The sequence below is a fragment of the Macaca thibetana genome, chromosome 3, assembly GCF_024542745.1.
Source record: "Macaca thibetana thibetana isolate TM-01 chromosome 3, ASM2454274v1, whole genome shotgun sequence".
Lineage (NCBI taxonomy): Eukaryota > Metazoa > Chordata > Mammalia > Primates > Cercopithecidae > Macaca > Macaca thibetana.
Window position 1 is genome coordinate 47692839 of NC_065580.1, and position 21059 is coordinate 47713897.

General features: G+C 35.2%; 1 protein-coding gene across 4 annotated transcripts in view; it reads left to right on the forward strand.

Annotated features, from left to right (window-relative positions):
- The window catches only part of IMMP2L (inner mitochondrial membrane peptidase subunit 2), an 869510-nt gene that overhangs the window by 110110 nt on the left and 738341 nt on the right, over positions 1–21059 (forward strand). Inside the window, exon 5 of one of the 4 annotated variants that reach the window (XM_050782659.1) lies at positions 291–18030. The exons of the other annotated variants lie outside the window; for them this stretch is intronic. Coding sequence (XP_050638616.1) covers positions 291–300 — 10 coding nt within the window. The 3' untranslated portion in view covers positions 301–18030. Of the gene's footprint in view, positions 1–290; positions 18031–21059 lie in introns of those variants that run through there. 4 annotated transcript variants of the gene reach the window in all.

The window sequence follows — 21059 nt, forward strand, 5'->3', positions numbered from 1 at the left end:
TCCTTCCAGCCTAATGTAATTTTTTTTTTGAAACAAAGCTTTTCCATGTTGCCAGTTGGTTTCTATGTTTAATATCCTAATGGATCTTAAATAGAAGGTCAAGTGGATATGACATAATTTATGTAATTAGTCCTTTATTTTAATAATGTTTGCTTTTTCTGGAGTTTTACTGGACAGGTCCTCCTGTCCATCTTGCTGCCATTGGACTGCCCAGTATGTATGTTCCCTTAATAAATTCTGTTGTCTCTTTCACTAATTCTGGGTTTCCTTCTTTGGCCTCTCAAACATAGTGCCATCTAATTGAAGTCCACAGAGGTTTGGCAGGACAACTGGTATGCATGGCAAGAAGTTGAAGAAAATTCCGTGAGTGCCAAGATGATGGGATTAGGAGAGAGGAAGTGTGCGGAGGAAATTCTAGGCTGACTGTCTGCATCTATAGGGGGTCTGATAGCTGCTATCCTTGGTGAATGGGGCCCACTGCAGCAGTATAGGGATGCCCCCAAAACACTGAAGGGTCTGGAAGAACTGTTGCCAGGGGTGGATCTAACTAAACGAAAGTGAGATGCCCAAGCTGTGGCAGCTGTGAGTGGCTGGCTGCTTCTATAATTTGTAGCTTATAGTTTTTTTTTTTTTTTTCTGTATTTTGGAATATCAAAATAGATTGTCCAATTGTGAATTTCTTTAAAAATATATTTAGTGGGGACAAATGCAGATTTCTTACATGTGTATATTACACAGTGGTGTAGTCTTGGCTCTTAGTGTGCCCATCACCTGAATAGTGAATATTGCACCCAATAGGTAATTTTTAAACCCTTACCCACCTCCCACCCTCCCACCTTTTGGAGTTTCCAGTGTCCATTGTTCCACTCAGTGTGTCCATGTGTAGTCATTGTGTAGCCTCTACTTATAAGTGAGAATATGCAGTATTTGACTTTGTGAGTTATTTTAATAAGGTAATGACCTCCAGTTCTATCCATGTTGCTGCCAAGGACATTATTTCATTATTTTTTTGACTGCATAGTATTCTAAGTTGTATATATACCACATTTTCTTCATGAAATCCTCTGTTGATGGACATTCAGGTTGATTCCATACCTTTGCTATTGTTACTAGTGCAGAGATAAACATACAATTTCAAGCATCTTTTTAATATGATGATTTCTTCCCTTTGGATAGATACCCAGAAGTGTGATCAGTAGATCTAATGGTGGTTCCACTTTTAATTCTTTGAAAAATCTCCATACAGTTTTCTATAGAACTTGTACTAATTTACATTTTTACCAATAGTTTATAAGTGTTCACTTATCTGCATCCTTGCCAACATCTATTGTTTTTAGTCCTTTTAATAGTAGCCATTCTGACTGGTGTAAGATGGTATGAGAAATATATGATTGTGCTTCTAATTTGAATTTCTCTGATGAATAGTGATGATGAGCATTTTTTCACATTGTGTCATGATTGGCTGCTTGTTGGCTGCTTGTGTGTCTTCTTTTGAAAAGTGGCTGTTTGGCCAGGCACAGTGACTCATGCCTGTAATCCCAGCACTTTGGGAGGCCAAGTCAGGTGCATCACCAGAGGTCAGGAGTTCGAGACCAGCCTGGACAACATGGTGAAACCCTGTCTCTACTAAAAATACAAAAATTTGCTGGGCATGTTGGAAGGCGCCTGTAATCCCAGCTGTAATCCTAGATGGGAGGCTTAGGCAGGAGAATCTCTTGAATCCAGGAGGTGGAGGTTGCAGTGAGCCAAGATTGTACCACTGCACTCCATCCTGGGCAACAGAGTGATACTCTGTCTCAAAAACACCACCACCACTACCACCAAAAAACAAAACAAAACAAAACAAAACAAACAAAAACAAAAAAATGAAAAATGACTGTTCGTGTCCTTTGCCCACTTTTTAATGGGTTTTTTTTTTTTTTTTCCTGTGGAAAACATTCTCTAGTTTGTCTATTTACTCTGCTGATTATGTTTGTTTCTTTTGCTGTGCAGAAGCTTCTTACTATAATGAATTCCCATTTGTCTATTTTTGTTTTTGTTGCATTGGCTTTTGAGGACTTGGTCATAAAGTCATTGCCTAATCCAAAGACCAGAAAATAAGACTTTGTGACAGGTATGGGTCAACTTTCATTCTTCTGCATATGGCTAGGCTATTCAGTTTTCCCAGCACTATATATTAAATAGGATAGAAATTTTTCAGTGTATATTTTTGTTGACTTTGTTGACGATCAGTTGGTTGTCTGTATGTGGCATTGTTTCTGGATTCTCTATTCCATAACATAGACCTATCTGTTTTTATACCTGTACCATGCTGTTTTGGTTCCTATAGCCTTGTAGTATAATTTGAAGTCAGGTAATGTGATGCCTCCAACATTGTTCTTTCTGCTTGGGATTGCTATGGCTATTTGGCATCTTTTTTGGTTCCATATTAATTTTAGGATTGTTTTCTCTAATTCTGTGAAAAATGATGTTAGTAATTTAATAGGGATTGTGTTGAAATTGTAGATTGCTCCATGCAGTATGGTCATTTTTAACAATATTATTTCTTCCATTCCATGACTATGGGATTTTTAAAAATTTGGTTGTGTCATCTGCACTTTCTTTCATCAGCATTTTGTAGTTCTTCTTAAAGAGATGATATGGTTTGGTCCTGTGTCCCCACCCAAATCTCACCTTGAATTATAATATCCGCACGTTTCAAGGGCAAGGCCAGGTAGAGTTAATTGAATCATGGGGTCTGATATGGTTTGGCTCGGTGTCCCCACCCAAATCTCATCTTGAATTGTACTCCCATAATTCCCATGTGTTGTAGGAGGGATCTGGTGGGAGATAATTGAATCATGTGGGCAGTTTCCCTTGTGATTAAATTCTCATGATAGTGAATAACTCTCACAGGATCTGATGGTTTGATAAGGGGTTTCTGCTTTTGTGTCTTCCTCATCATTTCTCTCCTTGCCTGCTGCCATCCGTGTAACATGGGACTTGTTCCTCCTTGCCTTCCACCATGATTGTGAAGCTTCCCCAGCCACGTGGCACTGTAAGGCCAATTAAATCTCTTTCTTTTGTAAATTGCCCAGTCTAGGGTATGTCTTTATCAGCAGTGTGAAAATGGACTAATACTGGGGTGGTTTCCCCCATGCTTTTCTCGTGATAGTGAGTGAGTTCTCACGAGACAAGCATCTGACATTTCCCCTTCTGGCACTAATTCTCTCTGCCATGTGAAAAGGTGCCATCATCAGGATTGTAAGTTTCCTGAGGCCTCCCAGGACATGCAGAACTGTGAGTCAATCGAACCTCTTTTCTTTATAAATTACCCAGTGTCAGGTTTCTTCATAGCAGCATGAGAATTGACTAATACAAGAGATATTTCACCTTCTTTGTTAAATATATTCCCAGGTGTTTTTTTTTTTTGTAGCTGTTGTAAGTGGAATTGCCTTCTTGATTTGGTTCTTGGCTAGGTCATTATTGGTGTATAGAAATGCTACTGATTTCTGTATATTAATTTTGTATCCTGAAACATTACTGAATTCATTTATCAAATCTAAGAGTTTTTTGGTGGGATCGTTAGGGTTCTCTAGATATAAGATCTTATCAGTGAAGAGGGATAATTTGATTTTCCAATTTGGATGCCTTTCAATATTTTCTCTTGCCTGATTGCTCTGGTGAGAACTTCCAGTATGATGTTGAATAAGAGTGGTGAAAGTGGGAATTCTTGTCCTTTTCCAGTTCTCAGAGGGAATGCTTTCAACTTTTCCATATTAAGTAAAATGTTGGCTGTGGGTTTGTCATATATGGCCTTTATTATGTTGAAGTATGTGCCTTCTATACATAGTTTGTTCAGAATTTTTATCATGAAGGCATGCTGAATTTTACTGAAGGCATTTTCTGCGTCTGTTGAGATGATCATATGGGTTTTGTCCTTAATTCTGTTTATGCAATGTATCACATTTATTAGTTTGTATCTTTTGAACCATCCTTGCTTCCCTAGGGTAAATCCCACCTGATCATGGTGTTCCAGCTAATCTCGCTTTGCTGACACCATTTATTTAAGGAAAACTCTCTCTAACTGTGTCATTCCTCTACTCTCACACCACAACAATCATCAACATAGATGACTGTTGTGACCATATGTGTGGGTTTTTTTTTCCCCACACTCCAAACAGCAGACACCAGCTGGGTATCCTCTAATTCTATTCTCACATTACCTAACTGGAGATAGTGTCAGATTCCACAGGTTTAGGGCTTAGTTCCCAAGACTGCACCTTTCCCTGTTCCCCCTCTACCAGTCTCAAGTCTAGGCCTCTGGAACTTCTGATGGACTGGCTTCAAGTTACAGTTCCCATGACCCCCTCTTTGGGTTCAATTAATTTGCTGGAGTGGTTTACCAAATATGAATTTCTGAATACTAACTTTTTGTTGTCCAAAGAATACAATTTTTTTTTTAATCTGCTGAAAGTTTGGAAAAAGTATAAATATCTTAAAATAGAAATTAGGAAAGGTTTGACTTCATTGTTATTCCAATTATTAGACATTCAACAAAGGTCTCAACTGGAAACAACGATGATGACAACAATGAAAGCCATTACTTCTGAAAGAGAAATTATACTTCTATGACTTTTTTATAAAGTTTAGAATTAGAGCTTTTGGTAGAGTTTTAGTAAAGTTTGATGGAGGCCGCTTGAACTGTAGGAAATTGTTTCTTTCTTTTGTGATCATCAGTTATTTCTACCACATTTTTGTGGACCTAACCACCCTCTTTTTTTGTTTTAATATGCATTATGGACCTACCCACCCAAATATTAGACTTAAAAAATTATATAATTGAAAATAAAGTTGGCTGGAAAAAACCTGTGTGATCTTGCATTCTGCACATGCATATTTTTTGGCTACCTATATTGGGCTGGTGTTAGGGTACTATGATCCTTGCTTGTAGAGTTTATAGATTAATAAAAGGAATGAGTAGAATACTTTATTATATATGAGAAAAATGAGACCAAGCAAAGTGACTTGCTCATGAGTATACAACAGTTTCTCTTTACGCTGACTAGTGAAATCTTGAGAAAGTCCAAAGTTCATTAATGATGGATATTGTTGTACCATAGGTTGCGTTTCCTCTCTAGGTTTATCTGGATTTTGTTATCTAACAAAAGAGCTATAAATCCTGGCCATATGCCATGGAGGTACTGCAAGTATGATACCTATTACTGAGATGGAGACCTTTTGTGGTCAAGATAAAAAAGGGCACAGTGTATTTAATTTTTTTTTTTTTGAGACAGAGTCTTACTCTTTTGCCCAGGCTGGAGTGCAGTGGCGCAATATTGGCTCACTGCAATCTCTGTCTCCTAGTTTCAAGCGATTCTCGTGCCTCAGCCTCCCGAGTAGCTGGCCCTATAGGCGCTCACCACCATGTCTGACTAATTTTTGTATTTTTAGTAGAGATGGGGTTTTCCTATGTTGTCCAGGCTGGTCTCGAACTGCTGACCTCAGGTGATCCACTTCCCTTGGCCTTCCAAAGTTATGGGATTGCAGATGTGAGCCACCATGTCCAGCCTGTATTTAACTTTAATAGTATCTTTTGTCTATTTACCTCCCTGGGTAAATGAGAAAACAATAAATATATTCACGAACTGGAATAGGTTTTTATTTTGTGCACCCAGCATCCAGGACAGTATTTAGGTATAGTACTTAGATCTCCTAAAAAGACTTACTTTTGAAAAGATTAATAGTTTAAAATAGTTACCACACCACTTTTCTAAGTGATTACTTTTATTTGGCCTGCTTAAGTAAGGATTTTGGTTTGAGGATGGAGAGTCTGATAAATCAAGGAAGTACAACAATTTTATTTATAATTATTTATCTCTTTTTAGGCTAAGAGGATTATATATTCTCGGAACTATAGATCTATTTTAAATTCAAATTTTGAAAAGAAGTTAAAGAAGGCTAAAAGGCATACTTGATGACATTTTTAGTTTTTCCTAAAAATGTATAAATTTATATGCTTTTATTTTTTCTACCAGGAAGGAAAAGAATAATAATATTCTGTTATTTTTAGATTCCATAGCTGTAGTTGTCAGACATATTTCAGTTAGGTTATTCAGGAGGCATATTGTAGAAATTGTCAAAAAATTCAAACATTTCTTTACTTTGTTATTAATTTTCAATATTCTTACCTTATGTATTCTCTAATTTTGCCCTTTTCCCAATTTTAATATTATAATAAGAATTTCAAATAGGACTTTGTAATTTATGAGTTAAAACCAGATGGATGAGAGGATGAGTACCTTAAGAATAGAATGCATTTCCTTGTGTTTGTTTTGTATACACATGGCAATAGCCACTGAAAGGGAACTAAACTACATTATGATCATTCTTGCTCAGAAACTCATGTCCAGCTGGCTAATTTTAGAGCCAAGACCCTATATAATACTGTGTTGCCCCTTTCCAGCTCTAATTTTGATTTCGGGGTCTGCATTTTTGAAAGTACAGGCCAATATGTCCAATAAACAAACTAGTGAAATTATTTTGCCCACATGATAAATGTTTGTAAAAATGTTCCCCAAAGGGATCTCTAGGAAGATATCATTTCTTCAACAAAAATCTTTTGCCTTTGAAAGGTGAAATTTAGTTGTGGGAGTCTCAATTTAAGAAACACAGGCTATTTTATCTGAGTTGGAGCTCAATTAGATGTGAATCTTTAAATTGTTTACTTAATTCTTCTGTGCTATTGTGAAAGGATGCTATTTCGTAAATGTGAAATCAGGAATTCTATGTTGATTTTTTTTAAAGCTAACTTTTAGTGCTTTTATTACATAGTGGACAGGTGTTATCCTGCTGTTGAATTCAGGAACCATTCTTAGCACCAGATGTGGGTACTGAAGCTTTCCTGGTCTATGTGTGGAAAGCTTGCTTGTTTAGGCTGCCAAGCCAGAGGAGGCATCATACTTTTCACTCAGGCCATTCCTCTTCTGCTGACAGATGAAAGATTGGCAAAGTAGAGTTTTTAAAAAGGGTAGGTTAATTGTTTCTGGAGATTAGAAGAAGGGGCCTTTTTTTGTGTCGATGCCTATAGGCATGCTTACCCCCTGCCCCAGCCCCCACATATATGTACCTATATCAACATGCATTTCCCTACATACGGTTCCCAGAGATTCATGAAGCTGCTCTTGAAGCTCATGAGCAACCCCCAGATTAATATACAAGCGTTACTTAATGAAAGAAGAAAAAAAGATTGCATGTTCTTTTATTTGATAGAAAGCACCATATTCATCCATTCATATGTCCTGAGCACCTGTTCATCCATCTACTCATGTATCTATCCATCCACCCACCTACCCATCCATCTACCCATCCAACCTTCATTCGTGTTTTATCTGATACTTTCTGTTTGTCAAAACTCTGTGTATTTTACTTTTATACTTTTAAAATTGAGTACTATACTGCTTTGTAAGTACTTATGGAGCTTTGTAAGTACTTACGGAAAATGAAAGAATGATTCATGACAACTATGAAGGTGTTCTAGTAGAGAGTGTGTACATATTTGTTTGTGGTTGTATAATAATGCAGTTTGAAGCATTAATAGGTTTGGAAAGGTGGCATAGATAGTTATTTCAGCTTTGCTTTTCTTAGACTCATTTTATATTTCAGAAAGTCTTTTTGTGGACTTTTTGTACTGCTCTAGTTTTAAAATAAAGTGCATTGTCAGTAAAGCAGAGTTAGATTTTTTTTGGTGAAAATAAAATTGATAGACACTTGAACATTTCTTTAGAAAGTTACTCTATCAAAGAAAAGTTTAAAAGGTTTTTAAAAGATTTTACTCATTTTACCAAAAAAAGTTTCTCTTCTTTGGAATTGATTATTAATTTATTTCACATATGAGGCATCTTGTAAAGGTTTTATTTAGGGCAGTAAGGAATCATTTTAGTATTTTTAATCATTCAATTTTTATATAGAATTTTTTTCTAGTCCTTGTTACTTTAAAAAATTACTGTTGAAACCCCCTATTTCTCTTGACATTTTCAGTATTCATTTTTCTACTGCTTTAGTCTTTATCATCTGTATATGAAACAGAAAGTATCTTTTTTAGACATGGAAGACAGAGTGACTTATTTGGAAAATAAGATTCTAATTACTCTATCATTTTCTGTAAGGGTGAAATACAATATAAGGGAACAATAAAGAAAATCTCCTAGAATATTGCAAATTCTAAAAAAAGGAACGTAAAGATTCAAATGCACACAATCTGCTGACAGGACTGAGCCAATGAGGTGTACAGCATGAGTGTGTTGCTACATAGACTACACTTGTATCAGGAGCATATCATGAAAGATGAAAAAGTGAAAGTGGGTACTAATAGCACTCAGATTTCAAAATGAATATCATTAGTATTCCAGCAAAATTACATTCATAGCTATATCTTAAATCCAATGTGTTTCAAGGGAAGAAAATGTCAGTAATATGAACTTACCTAATAGAATCGAGCCTGAGGCTCTGTATTTGCTCTTATGACATTAAATATGTAACTATTTAAAAGTCTTCTGATATGTGGGGCTAGATTTATAATTTAATACTGTAGTAAATATTAAGAGTGCTTAATTTTTTGGCATAATGGAAACATAGCATGGAGATTAATATCTGATCAATAGTCAGGATCCTTTTGCAAGGTTGTTCCCAGATTCACACTGTTCTGGCACTCTGCATATAAATACTTTTCTGTTTAAGGTTTATTGAGTTGGATCACTTAATTGCATCTCAAAGTTATACCTTCGAATTCTCACTTTTTTCTATTTCAATATGGTAATATAGTTTTCTGTTAAATAGTGACAGTATTATTATTTGTACCAACAAATGAAATCAGGTTTTCTATTTATTTTTGTTCTAGAAGTCTCTTTTCTCTTGGATCTCTGAATGTTCTTCATTTTCTTTTATAATGCACTGTCCAGTCCCAAGAAGTACCCTAATATTAATACTACCTTTCTTAACTGATTTCAGTTATTAGAGCAAAACATTTCATTTGGCTTAGGGATCGTTTGATAGTACCTATAGAAAATAATTTGAAACAAATTACAAGGTATCTTGAGTCTGAACCTCTGGCCCAACTCAGTCGCTGGGAATATTTTTAGAGGATTATTTGAGGTGAAGGTCCACTGATACTTCTATCCTCAGCCACTAACAGATAAATGATAAAAGAATTCTAAGGTCTTTTCTAGTGAACTCCATAAAGAGTACCAGTCTTGAGTGATAAGTGAAGTAAGAAGTTTGGATCTGAATAAGGGAGCAAATGAAAAACTATCATGACATTAAAGTGGTCAGTAATGCAATGAGACTAAGAGTTAGGGCTTTGTAACCATACTCATAAAATAAGGTGAATTCTGTTTCACCTCAGTTCCTGTCCCAAATTTAAAAGCATGGTTGTACAATTGCATGAATAGGTATATGGGTAAATATTTTTTATTATTAATTACTACTATTTATTAAACAGCAAACACTGACTTTCATTATTTTAAAAAATCTCATATAATCTTCACATTAAGCACGTGAGATACACAGTGATATCCACATCTTGCAGATCATAAAGAAATAATATTGCAGTAAACTCACATATGCCAGCATTTTGGTTAGGTTGTTTACAAAGGCAAACTACTCATCAAAGTAAATGTGACCAGCCACATGCCTTAAAAAGGGCAACATAACAAAGTCTCTAAATAGATTGTAGACAATTTGCACAATACTTTGATATTTGTCCTTTGTCACTTTTTGGGGGGCAGAGTTGCTATGTGAAAGATTTGCATTTTTATTTGCATCCTGGTCTAGGGAAAGCTTTCTAATCCCTGAGTATGCATTCTTGGGATTTCAAGACTTTAGAGAATTGTTTCCCAAAGTGAGTTCTGGGGAAAACTTGTTATTGCAAAAAACCTCTCAGTGGTAATACCATCAAATGTGAATGAACATACCTTTAATTATTATAAATGGAATACATGTTGCTGTGATTTAGTGGTGAATAAGCAAAACCTAAATTATATTGGTGATTGAAAAGATCACAGTATCTTCTAAAATCAGTATATAACATACAAAAAGGAGGGATTAATGTACATATATTTATTTTAAATTATTTTGACATATTTGAGAAGCAACTACCAGAAATATATAATTTACCTCTTTTAGCTGTAAAACAAAGTTTATGTATTATAAGGTTACCTACATGATATTCCATACCCTGGGATGAACTTTCTGCTCCCTGTACCCAATCTGGCAAAATTTTACTAACCTTCATGGTCCTGAAAATCCCTGCCTGTCGTGTTTTTATAGCAGTTAATGTATATCACATTGCATTACAATTCAGTTCTCTTTTTCTGTATCATTTAGAGACATCTGCTTCTTAGAGGACTTTGACAAGTATTTGTGGAATAAATGAAGGAGTAGATGAATAAATTATATGTTTAATTAATTTAGCAAGATTTTTATCCAGTCTTAACTATTTGGACCAGTTTTTCTGACTATTTGATCTAAGAATGATCCAGCAAGTGGGTAACTAAGATTATGGTTCAAAATGTTTGGGAACACTTGCTGATTCCTCTTTCTTTACTGAGTGAATTTGAAAATTAAAAGGATTTTGGAGAAATGACTTTTTAATTTGAAAATGTATTTTATTATGGAAATTTTCAAACATACGGAGAAGTCGAAAGGCATTTACAGTGAACATCAGTATACTCACCACTCACATCTTATCACTGTTCTATTATGTATCTATCTATATTTTAATCCCTCTATTCATCCATCAGTCCATCTTATTTATTTATGATGCATTTCAAAGTAAACTATAGGCACTTCCCCCTAAATACTTTCAACATGCGTATTGTTAACTAGAGTTCAAGAATAGTTTACAGGTTTTTTTTTGCTTTTGAGGTAAAATTTAAATACAATAGTGTGTATAAATCTTAAGTGAACATTTGCTAGTTTTAACATATGCCCATGTTGTGTAACCCTAATGTCTATCAAGATATAGAACATTAACATCATCCCAGAAAGTCCTCTTATGGTCCTTCTCAGTCACCTTCTGCTCCCACACCTTACAGGGAACCACATTTCTTACTTTTTCCCTTTTTCTATAGATTAGTTTTGCCAAAACATGATGTCTTTAAGGAATCAAAGTATGTAAATGTTTATGTTAAAAACAGAAAGCAATCCCTAAGTAAACATTTACATCGATTACATTTACATTTCAGTTGAAACTAACAACTGAAATGACAACTGGAAAACTACAGAGGGCAATTGATGAAGGAAACTTAAAATGACTTCATGTAATGACTAATGACCTGGATTTAGAGGAATGTCAGAAGTACACGTGGCTAGCGTTCCATTATGCCTTGTAATTGCTATAATGGCAGCAGACTGTGTAAACCTGAAAGTCACTTGACAGAGAATCTTGCCTGGTGGTCAGCAAATGTGATACAATTCTGTGACCCAAATCAGCACATATTTTACAAAGGTTGTAAAGTCAAAATATGGTGATTGTTTCAAATGTTTTGGTTTTGTGATAGAATTGCTTAATATTTGGCTTTTAGGATGATTGTAAAATGTTGAAAATACAGTTTTAATTAATATACAATGAAGAGAAATATTTTGGAATGTATGAAATTACTCTGTGTTAAGAGTCTCCATATTAAAAATATAGTTTTAAATATCATGGTTATACATCATGCATAGATGATTATATAGATGTAATGAATCCCAGCTGTTATTCAGGTACCTTGTGATATATGCCTCACCTAATATATTTAAATGCTGAGCTTTTGTCAGTAGAGAAAAAAGTCATCAGTAATATCTAAAAATTAACATGGCTTAGTCTGGGACACTGGCCCTTACAGTCTATTAATTACTTGTCGTCTCTGGCCTCTCTCTGTTATTCATACCACAGCCAAACACTGAGTACTAGCCGATGCGTTTTAAGAATCTACTGAAACCACCCGTCTATCTTCCTTCTCTCCCTCGTTCTCTTCTTCCTTCTCTCCTTTATTCCCGGCTCCTTGAACAGATATTTGTGGTGCGCCTGCGTTGTAACAATGTAAAATGGTGGAGATACTGTCATGAGTAGAAAGCACCTTACTGTAAATCAGGTTCTACAGATGCTGTTTACGTTTGTAAACATTAACTTCTAATGAATCAGAATTCACTTAAAAAATCATACATCCTAGAATTTGTGAATGGATTTTGTGAAAAACAGGGCATGTTGGTATACGTGATAAGATGGATTATTCAAAGTTGATCGAATGTCTATACTGTTTATTTCATTGCGTTATCTCTACAACTGAAACAACTAGACTTGCTTTACCATTAACCATCTGCAACAACTATCATGCTCAGTGTAGCCATTAGTATAGTTAACTATCTTTTTATTTTAAAAAGTTTCACCTGCCAATTTTGTTGATCTTTGCAAAAAACCAGCTCCTGGATTCATTTATTTTTTGAAGGATTTTTTGTGTCTCTATCTCTTTCAGTTCTGCTCTGATCTTAGTTATATCTTGCCTTCTGCTAGCTTTTGAATTTATTTGCTCTTGCTTCTCTAGTTCTTTTAATTGTGATGTTAAGATGTCGATTTTAGATCTTTCCTGCTTTCTCTTGTGGGCATTTAGTGCTATAAATTTCCCTCTACACACTGCTTTAAATGTGTCCCAGAGATAGACCTCTAGCAAGATTAATAAAAGAAGAAAGAAGAATCAAATAGACACGATAAAAAATGATAAAGGGATATCACCACCGATCTCACAGAAATACAAACTACCATCAGAGAATACTATAAACACCTCTACGCAAATAAACTAGAAAATCTAGAAGAAATGGATAAATTCCTGGACACATACACTTTCCCAAGACTAAACCAGGAAGAAGTTGAATCTCTAAATAGACCAGTAACAGGCTCTGAAATTGAGGCAATAATTAGTAGCCTACCAACCAAAAAAAGTCCAGGACCAGATGGATTCACAGCCGAATTCTACCAGAGGTACAAAGGGGAGCTGGTACCATTCCTTCTGAAACTATTCCAATTGATAGAAAAAGAGGGAATCCTCTCTAACTCATTTATGAGGCCAGCATCGTACTGATACCAAAGCCTGGAAGAGACACAACAAAAAAAGAGAATTTTAGACCAATATCCCTGATGAACATCGATGCAAAAGTCCTCAGTAAAATACTGGCACACCGAATCCACAGCACATCAAAAAGCTTATCCACCACCATCAAGTTGGCTTCATCCCTGGGATGCAAGGCTGGTTCAACATAACGCAAATCAATAAACGTAATCCATGACATAAACAGAACCAATGACAAAAACCACATGATTATTTCAATAGATGCAGAAAGGGCCTTCGACAAAATTCAGCAGTCCTTCATGCTGAAAACTTTCAATAAACTAGGTGTTGATGGAACATATCTCAAAATAATAAGAGCTATTTATGACAAACTCACAGCCAATATCATACTGAATGGGCAAAAACTGGAAGCATTCCCTTTGAAAACCGGCACAAGACAAAGATGCCCTCTCTTACCACTCCTATTCAACATAGTGTTGGAAGTTCTGGCCAGGGCAATCAGGCAAGAGAAAGAAATCAAGGGTATTCAATTAGGAAAAGAAGAAGTCAAATTTTCCAAGTTTGTAGATGACATGATTGTATATGTAGAAAAGCCTGTCGTCTCAGCCCAAAATCTCCTTAAGCTGATAAGCAACTTCAGCAAAGTCTCAGGATACAAAATAGATATGCAAAAATCACAAGCGTTTCTATACACCATTAACAGACAAATAGAACCAAATCATGAATGAACTCCCATTCACAATTGCTACAAAGAGAGTAAAATACCTAGGAATCAAACTTCCACGGGATGTGAAGGACCTCTTCAAGAAGAACTACAAACCATTGCTCAACTAAATAAAAGAGGACACAAACAAATGCAAGAATATTCCATGCTCATGGATAGGAAGAATCAATATCGTGAAAATGAACATACTGCCCAAAGTAATTTATGGATTCATCGCCATCCCCATCAAGCTACCAGTGACTTTCTTTACAGAATTGGAAAAAGTACCTTCAAGTTCATATGGAACCAAAAAACAGCCCGCATTGCCAAGACACTCCTAAGCAAAGAGAACAAAGCTGGAGGCATCACCCTACCCGATTTCAAACTATACTACAATGCTACAGCAATTACAGTAGCATGGTACTGGTACCAAAACAGAGATATAGACCAATGGAACAGAACAGAGGCCTCAGAAATAACACCACACATCTACAATCAGCTGTTCTTTGACAAACCTGACAAAAACAAGAAATGGGGAAAGGATTCCCTATTTAATAAATGTTTCTGGGAAAACTGGCTAGCTATATGTAGAAAGTTGAAATTGGATCCCTTCCTTATCTCTTATACAAAAATTAATTCAAGGTAGATTAAAGACTTAAATATTAGACCTAAAACTATAAAAACCCTAGAGGAAAACCAAGGCAGTACCATTCAGGACATAGGCATGGACAAGGACTTCATGACTAAAACACCAAAAGCAATGGCAGCAAAATCCAAAATAGACAAATGGGATCTAATTAAACTAAAGAGCTTCCGCACAGCAAAAGAAACTACCATCAGAGTGAACAGGCAACCTACAGAATGGGAGAAAATTTTTGCAATCTACCCATCTGACAAAGGGCTAATACCCAGAATCTACAAAGAACTCAAACAAATTTACAAGAAAAAAACAACCCCATCAAAAAGTGGGCAAAGGATATGAACAGACACTTCTCAAAAGAAGATATCTATGCAGCCAACAGACACATGAAAAAATGCTCATCATCACTCGCCATCAGAGAAATGCAAATCAAACCCACAATGAGATACCATCTCATGCCAGTTAGAATGGCAATCATTAAAAAGTCAGGAAACAACAGATCCTGGAGAGAATGTGGAGAAATAGGAACACTTTTACACTGTTGGTGGGAGTGTAAATTAGTTCTACCATTGTGGAAGACAGTGTGTCGATTCCTCAAGGATCTAGAACTAGAATTACCATTTGACCCAGCGATCCTATTACTAGATATATATCTAAAGGACTATAAATCATGCTACTATAAAGGCACATGCACACGTATGTTTATTGAGGCCCTATTCACAATAGCAAAGACTTGGAACCAACCCACATGTCCATCAATGATAGACTGGATTGAGAAAATGTGGCACATATACACCATGGAATACTATGCAGCCATAAAAAAAGGATGAGTTCATGTCCTTTGCATGGACATGGATGAAGCTGGAAACCATCATTGTCAGCAAACTATCACAAGGACAGAAAACCAAACACTATATGTTCTCACTCATAGATGGGAATTGAACAATGAGATCACTTGGACACAGGGTGGAGAAAATCACACACGGGGGCCTATTGAGGGGTGGGTTCTAGGGGAGGGTTAGCGTTAGGAGAAATACCTAATGTAAATGGTGCAGCAAACCATGATGGCACATGCATTCCTATGTATCAGACCTGGACACGTTGGGCACATGTACCCTAGAACTTAAAGTATATATATATATATATATATATATATATATATATATATATATATATATATAGTTTCCCCTGTACCTCTATTGTACAGATAGTTTTTTATTTGTTTCAAAACAACTATCCTTGGTCGGAGAAGTTTAGAATTTCTTTTGTGATCTCAATTTGTGTGGTAGTAAAGTGCTCACAAAGTCGCAAGTTTGAAAACTTGATTTCTTTTCTCCATTTGGTTGTGAGTTTGACTGACCAACTTAAGTATTTAATTTCCATTATTTATAATGAAGCACTTTTCAATTCAGGCTGAATCTCAGAAAAAAAATACATATAAAAATGTAAATGTAATTACTTTAGAACAATTGAAACATTTTTATTGTGATAGCATATATATAACATATAATGTACCATTTTAACCATTTTTAAGTGTACAGTTCAATGACATTAAATACATTCTTATTGGGGTGCAGCCATCCTCACCATCCATTTCCAGAATGTTTTCATCTTCCCAAACTGAAACTCTTATCCATTAAGCAATAACTGTGTAACACTTCACCACTACTTCCAGTGTCTGGTAACCACCTTACCATTTTCTGTGAATAGGACAGTATCTTTTGAGTAAGGGCAGTAAATTACCATTTTGCTCTGTTAACCCTGAAAATCTGAGACACATCTCAGTTAATTTAGAAAGTTTATTTTGCCAAGGCTGAGGACATGTGCCTGTGACATGGCCTCCAGAGGTCCTGACGACATGTGCCCAAGGTGGTCAGAACACAGTTTGGTTTTATGCATTTTAGGGAGACGTGAGACATTAATCAACATATGTAAGATGAACATTGGTTCCGTCTAGAAAGGCGGGACAACTCAAAGCAGGGAGGGGCTTCCAGGTCGTAAGTAGATAAGAGACAAATGGTTGCCTTCTTTTGAGTTTCTGATGAGCCTTTCCAAAGGAGGCAATCAGATATACATTTATTTCAGTGAGCAGAGGGTGACTTTGAATAGTATGGGAGGCAGGTTTGTCCTAAGCAGTTCCCAGATCCACTTTTCCCTTTAGCTTAGTGATTTTGGAGCCCATTTCCTTTCACAGCTCCAAATCCTCTTAGGTAAGAATTTTTTTCTTCCTTTTAGAAAAAGTCTTTGGTAAAAGTGTAACAATCAGGGTCTAATCAGAGAAACAGAGCTACAGAAATATATGTATTCCAAGTCTAGATTCAGTTCTTTAATGTATTTAACAAAACTTCCCATTTTTATTTAATAATTTGAAATTTTTTAGTCTCGGCTGCCAATATATTCTTCATATATTGGAATAACATTATTCTGCAGCTGTGGGAGGCAGCAGCAAGTAAGGCAATTATATAAATGCAATTTATTTAAAGCTTTAACCATTTATGTGAAGCTAGGCATTTGATTTGATTTCCACCTATGGCAATGGCTTTCAGAAATTTCATTTGTAATTTATTTGATGTAATTTCAGGCTGAGAATATCTTCACAATACAATATTGAAAAAATAGTTTATTGAAGGATGGCTTAATGAAATATAAAGAGTATGAAATGAAATGTAAATCAAATAAAACTTAGGGGCTATTTGCATAAATGGCATTTAGCTATTGGGCATTTTAATATTTGTATGTGTACAAATGTAATTTTCATAGTACAAAAAGGTGGTTTTACAAATGTTCGTTTTATTAGAAGCAATCTCTTAAATATAATTAGATAAAAGAAATTTTTCTGTATTTTTTATTTTCTTAAATGAATTGGTATTGTCAGGCCAGCATTTGATTTGATCAATATATTGTTTACTCAAAGAAAAGCCTTAGTGATTTAAATAACCATAACTGTAAATGTATTAAGAACTTCACTGGCAGTAGCACTGCAAAGCTCAAAGGCACTCAGTGTAACCTAATTACTAGGAATAACATTTGTATTAGTGCTAGTGAGATGTGAGCTTTTTGCACTGAAGGCTGAAGAGTTATCAGATTAGGTCCAGTGTGAGCAGAAGGGACATATTTCAAATTTACCCTTTTAAATCCTAGAATTCAGTGACAATGATGTGACTGGGTTATTGATATTGTAGTGCATCTAGGATGAAGAAATGAATATGTAGAGATTACTAATTAGTGAATATATATTTTAATCAAGACATAATTATCTCTAGCATCAGGGTCAGATCAAGGTTTTACTGGGGATCTGAAACAGACTATTTGGAGGCAGCCCTCCTAAAAAAAATACAAAATTACAAATACAAATTTATATACAAGTCAATATGTATTTAGAATGAGAAAAGAAATCATAACTGATTACAATTTTGTAAAAGATGGTCAATGACATTATAATAATATTTGGAAAAATAGCTGCTGATCACAGTTTTAAACTACTTCTTCCACATCTATAGGATACATAATGTTTGAGCGCCTCCTCAGATGACAATGACTTTATAATATAATTTTTTATACATTTAGAAAGATAAATTAGACTTTCCTGTAGTATAGTTAAGAAGATTGGCCGGGCGCGGTGGCTCAAGCCTGTAATCCCAGCACTTTGGGAGGCCGAGACGGGCGGATCACGAGGTCAGGAGATCGAGACCATCCTGGGTAACACAGTGAAACCCCGTCTCTACTAAAAATACAAAAACTTAGCCGGGCGAGGTGGCAGGCGCCTGTAGTCCCAGCTACTCGGGAGGCTGAGGCAGGAGAATGGCGTGAACCCGGGAGGCGGAGCTTGCAGTGAGCTGAGATCCGGCCACTGCACTCCAGCCTGGGTGACAGAGCGAGACTCCGTCTCAAAAAAAAAAAAAAAAAAAAAAAGAAGATTTTGTTTTTATTATTGATAATTGAGCTGTACAAAATGTGCAGCTTCACTCACAGACATAGTATTTATAGAACAGCTACAGATTTGGGCTCTGCAAACGCAGTGTCTGAAAAGTTCTGTTTCATTGTGAGTCCCATCTAAAAGAAAAAACAAATGTCTGCCACATTTATAATGGTATATGCGCTATTAACTATATTCCTAATAAGAGAAAACTTGACTAGGCATTGATTACAAATGGAATTATCTGCTTATTCTATTTCATGTCTCCTGATTGGAAGAATTTTCCACAGAGTAGCTTCTGGCTGTGTGAATTTCAGACTCTGCTTCTCTCCCATTTGCCACAAATCTTTAGTTCTAGTTGCCACGGGACACATTCGTGGCAGAGGTTACACATTCAGGTACTATGTGTATGTACATATGTGTCTGACTATGTACCTTCATATCAGAACCCCATATGAGTTAGCACAATGGGAAAGGGATGTATTCCTAGAAGCCACTCCTATACTGGAACAGATGGTAAACTAATTACACATAGAAATGACCGAGAACCACTTACATATATCCCACTAAAAACAATGTACTACCAGTTCTGAACATACCACCAATTCTGAATATACCACCCAAACTAAATATATCACCCTTTGCATGATCCCCAGGTTGCTCGCCGTGACTCCCTCCACCCGACAGCAGAAGATTGGTTGAGGGGAACTGGGAGTGGTAAGGGAAAGATATTTTATGGGCAAAATATCTTACTTTTACAAATTTTACTAAAATATATAATCATGGATACATTGCTAGGGTACCTGCAGGGACATTTTCAAATGAGGAAGGCCTGAAGCTTAAGCTTTATGATGAGTTTTGTGGTAAACCCAATTCTGTCAAATAAGTGCTGTTTCTTCAATGATAGAAATCTTCTATATCTGTGCTACCTAATATGGTAGCTTCTAACTACATATAGCTGTTGAATACTTGAGATGTGAGTGCAACTAAGAAAGTGAATCTTTAATTTTATGTACTTTAAATTATTTTCAGTTTAAATAGATACATGTAGTTTATAGTTACTGTATTGGACAGTATATATCTAATGTATTAATATATTTGTGTAAAATTGAGGCTCCTTTAATTCTATTAAAGGTATTATGTATCATACTATATTCTGCTTAACTTTGGATGTTGTTTAGGGATTAAACTCTCAATTGTGGTCTAATTTTATACTACATATGATTCATATATTGCCTACTGAGCAACTAAGCAATTTTCTTAATTATGGACAAATATTATGCTGGCTGACCTATGCATATTAAACTGAAACAATACTTTTAAAGTGCTTCTTCTGGTTGGGATTTTAAAAATATGATTATTAAAACCAATCATATTAAAAAACCTTATATGATGGGCTAAAATATGTGTTTTCAAAGCAGGGGTTAAAACTTTTTACATGAAGTACTTTTATTTTTCTCTTAGGAAATTTAATAAGGCATCTCCAAAGACAGAGGGAAAGTGGATTATTTGGTTGACATGCTTAATATTTTATTTCACTGCTTAGTTTGCTAATTCTAGTGGTTCAAACCAGATTTCAAAATCTGGGCTAAATCTCTGTCATGCTATGACATGGCATTTGACAGTAACTCCTGAATATTTAATTGATAGAAAAAGAGAAAGCATGCATATTGTTTAGTACAATTGTGTGAACTGCTATGACATATCATTATGTACAATTTTCTGAAAGACTGCATATTTTATTCATTATATGCCTAGCACAGGGAAGAAATTTGTCATTACTGTTAATGCAGTGAACAGGTGACCTTTCAAGCATCATATATAAACTTTCAATATGTACTTTAATGGGATAGCTGATGATTTTCTGTTTATGTGCTGTTGATTTTATTTGCACAGTTGGGTGTTGACAAACACTGGGAATAGATGTTATCCATGGATCTACATGTAATAATTATAATTAATATTTAGAATGACTGGATTAACTTTTTAAAATTGAGATGAAATTCACATAATATTATGAACCATTTTAAAGTGTACAATTAAGGAAAATTATGCAAAATCTCTTTCAGAAATTTAGGATTCATGATATGTTTTATTTGCAGGTTTCAAAATTTTTTTTGTTTAAAACCTGTATATGTTTAAATATTAAAAACATTTAATTATCACTTGATAGCAATTTGTAAAATCCTAAGTAGAATTTTAAGTTGTTATGTAAAATTTCTTTGAAATGGAGAATTTTAATCCTAAATTGCTTCCTGATAGATTTGTCATTGCATTTTATTCTCAGGTGTGTCATTTTTTTAATAGGCTGTGGTTGTGTCATATATACTAGTTATAATTTGGCTTTTCAAAATATCAAATGCCAACTATATGCAAAATAAGTAAATTTTTATGACTATGAAATTCACTTCAATTGTTGAAATGTACAAAAGCCCCAAATGTCTTCTTTTAGCCTATTTTGTTGACTTTGGTGATTTGTCAACCTGAAGGTAAAAGACTGTATTAGTTTTCTATTGCCGTTTAATAAACCACAAACTTAGTGGCTTATAAAAATGTAAATTCATTATCTCAGACTTTTTGTAGGGCAAAAGTCTGGGTATAGCTGGATTTTGTGCTCAAGTTCTTAAATGCTAAAGTGAGTGTCTCCCCTGGGCTACAGTCTCATCTGGGATCTCCTAGGATCCTTTTTCATGTTCATGTGGTTGTTGGCATAAT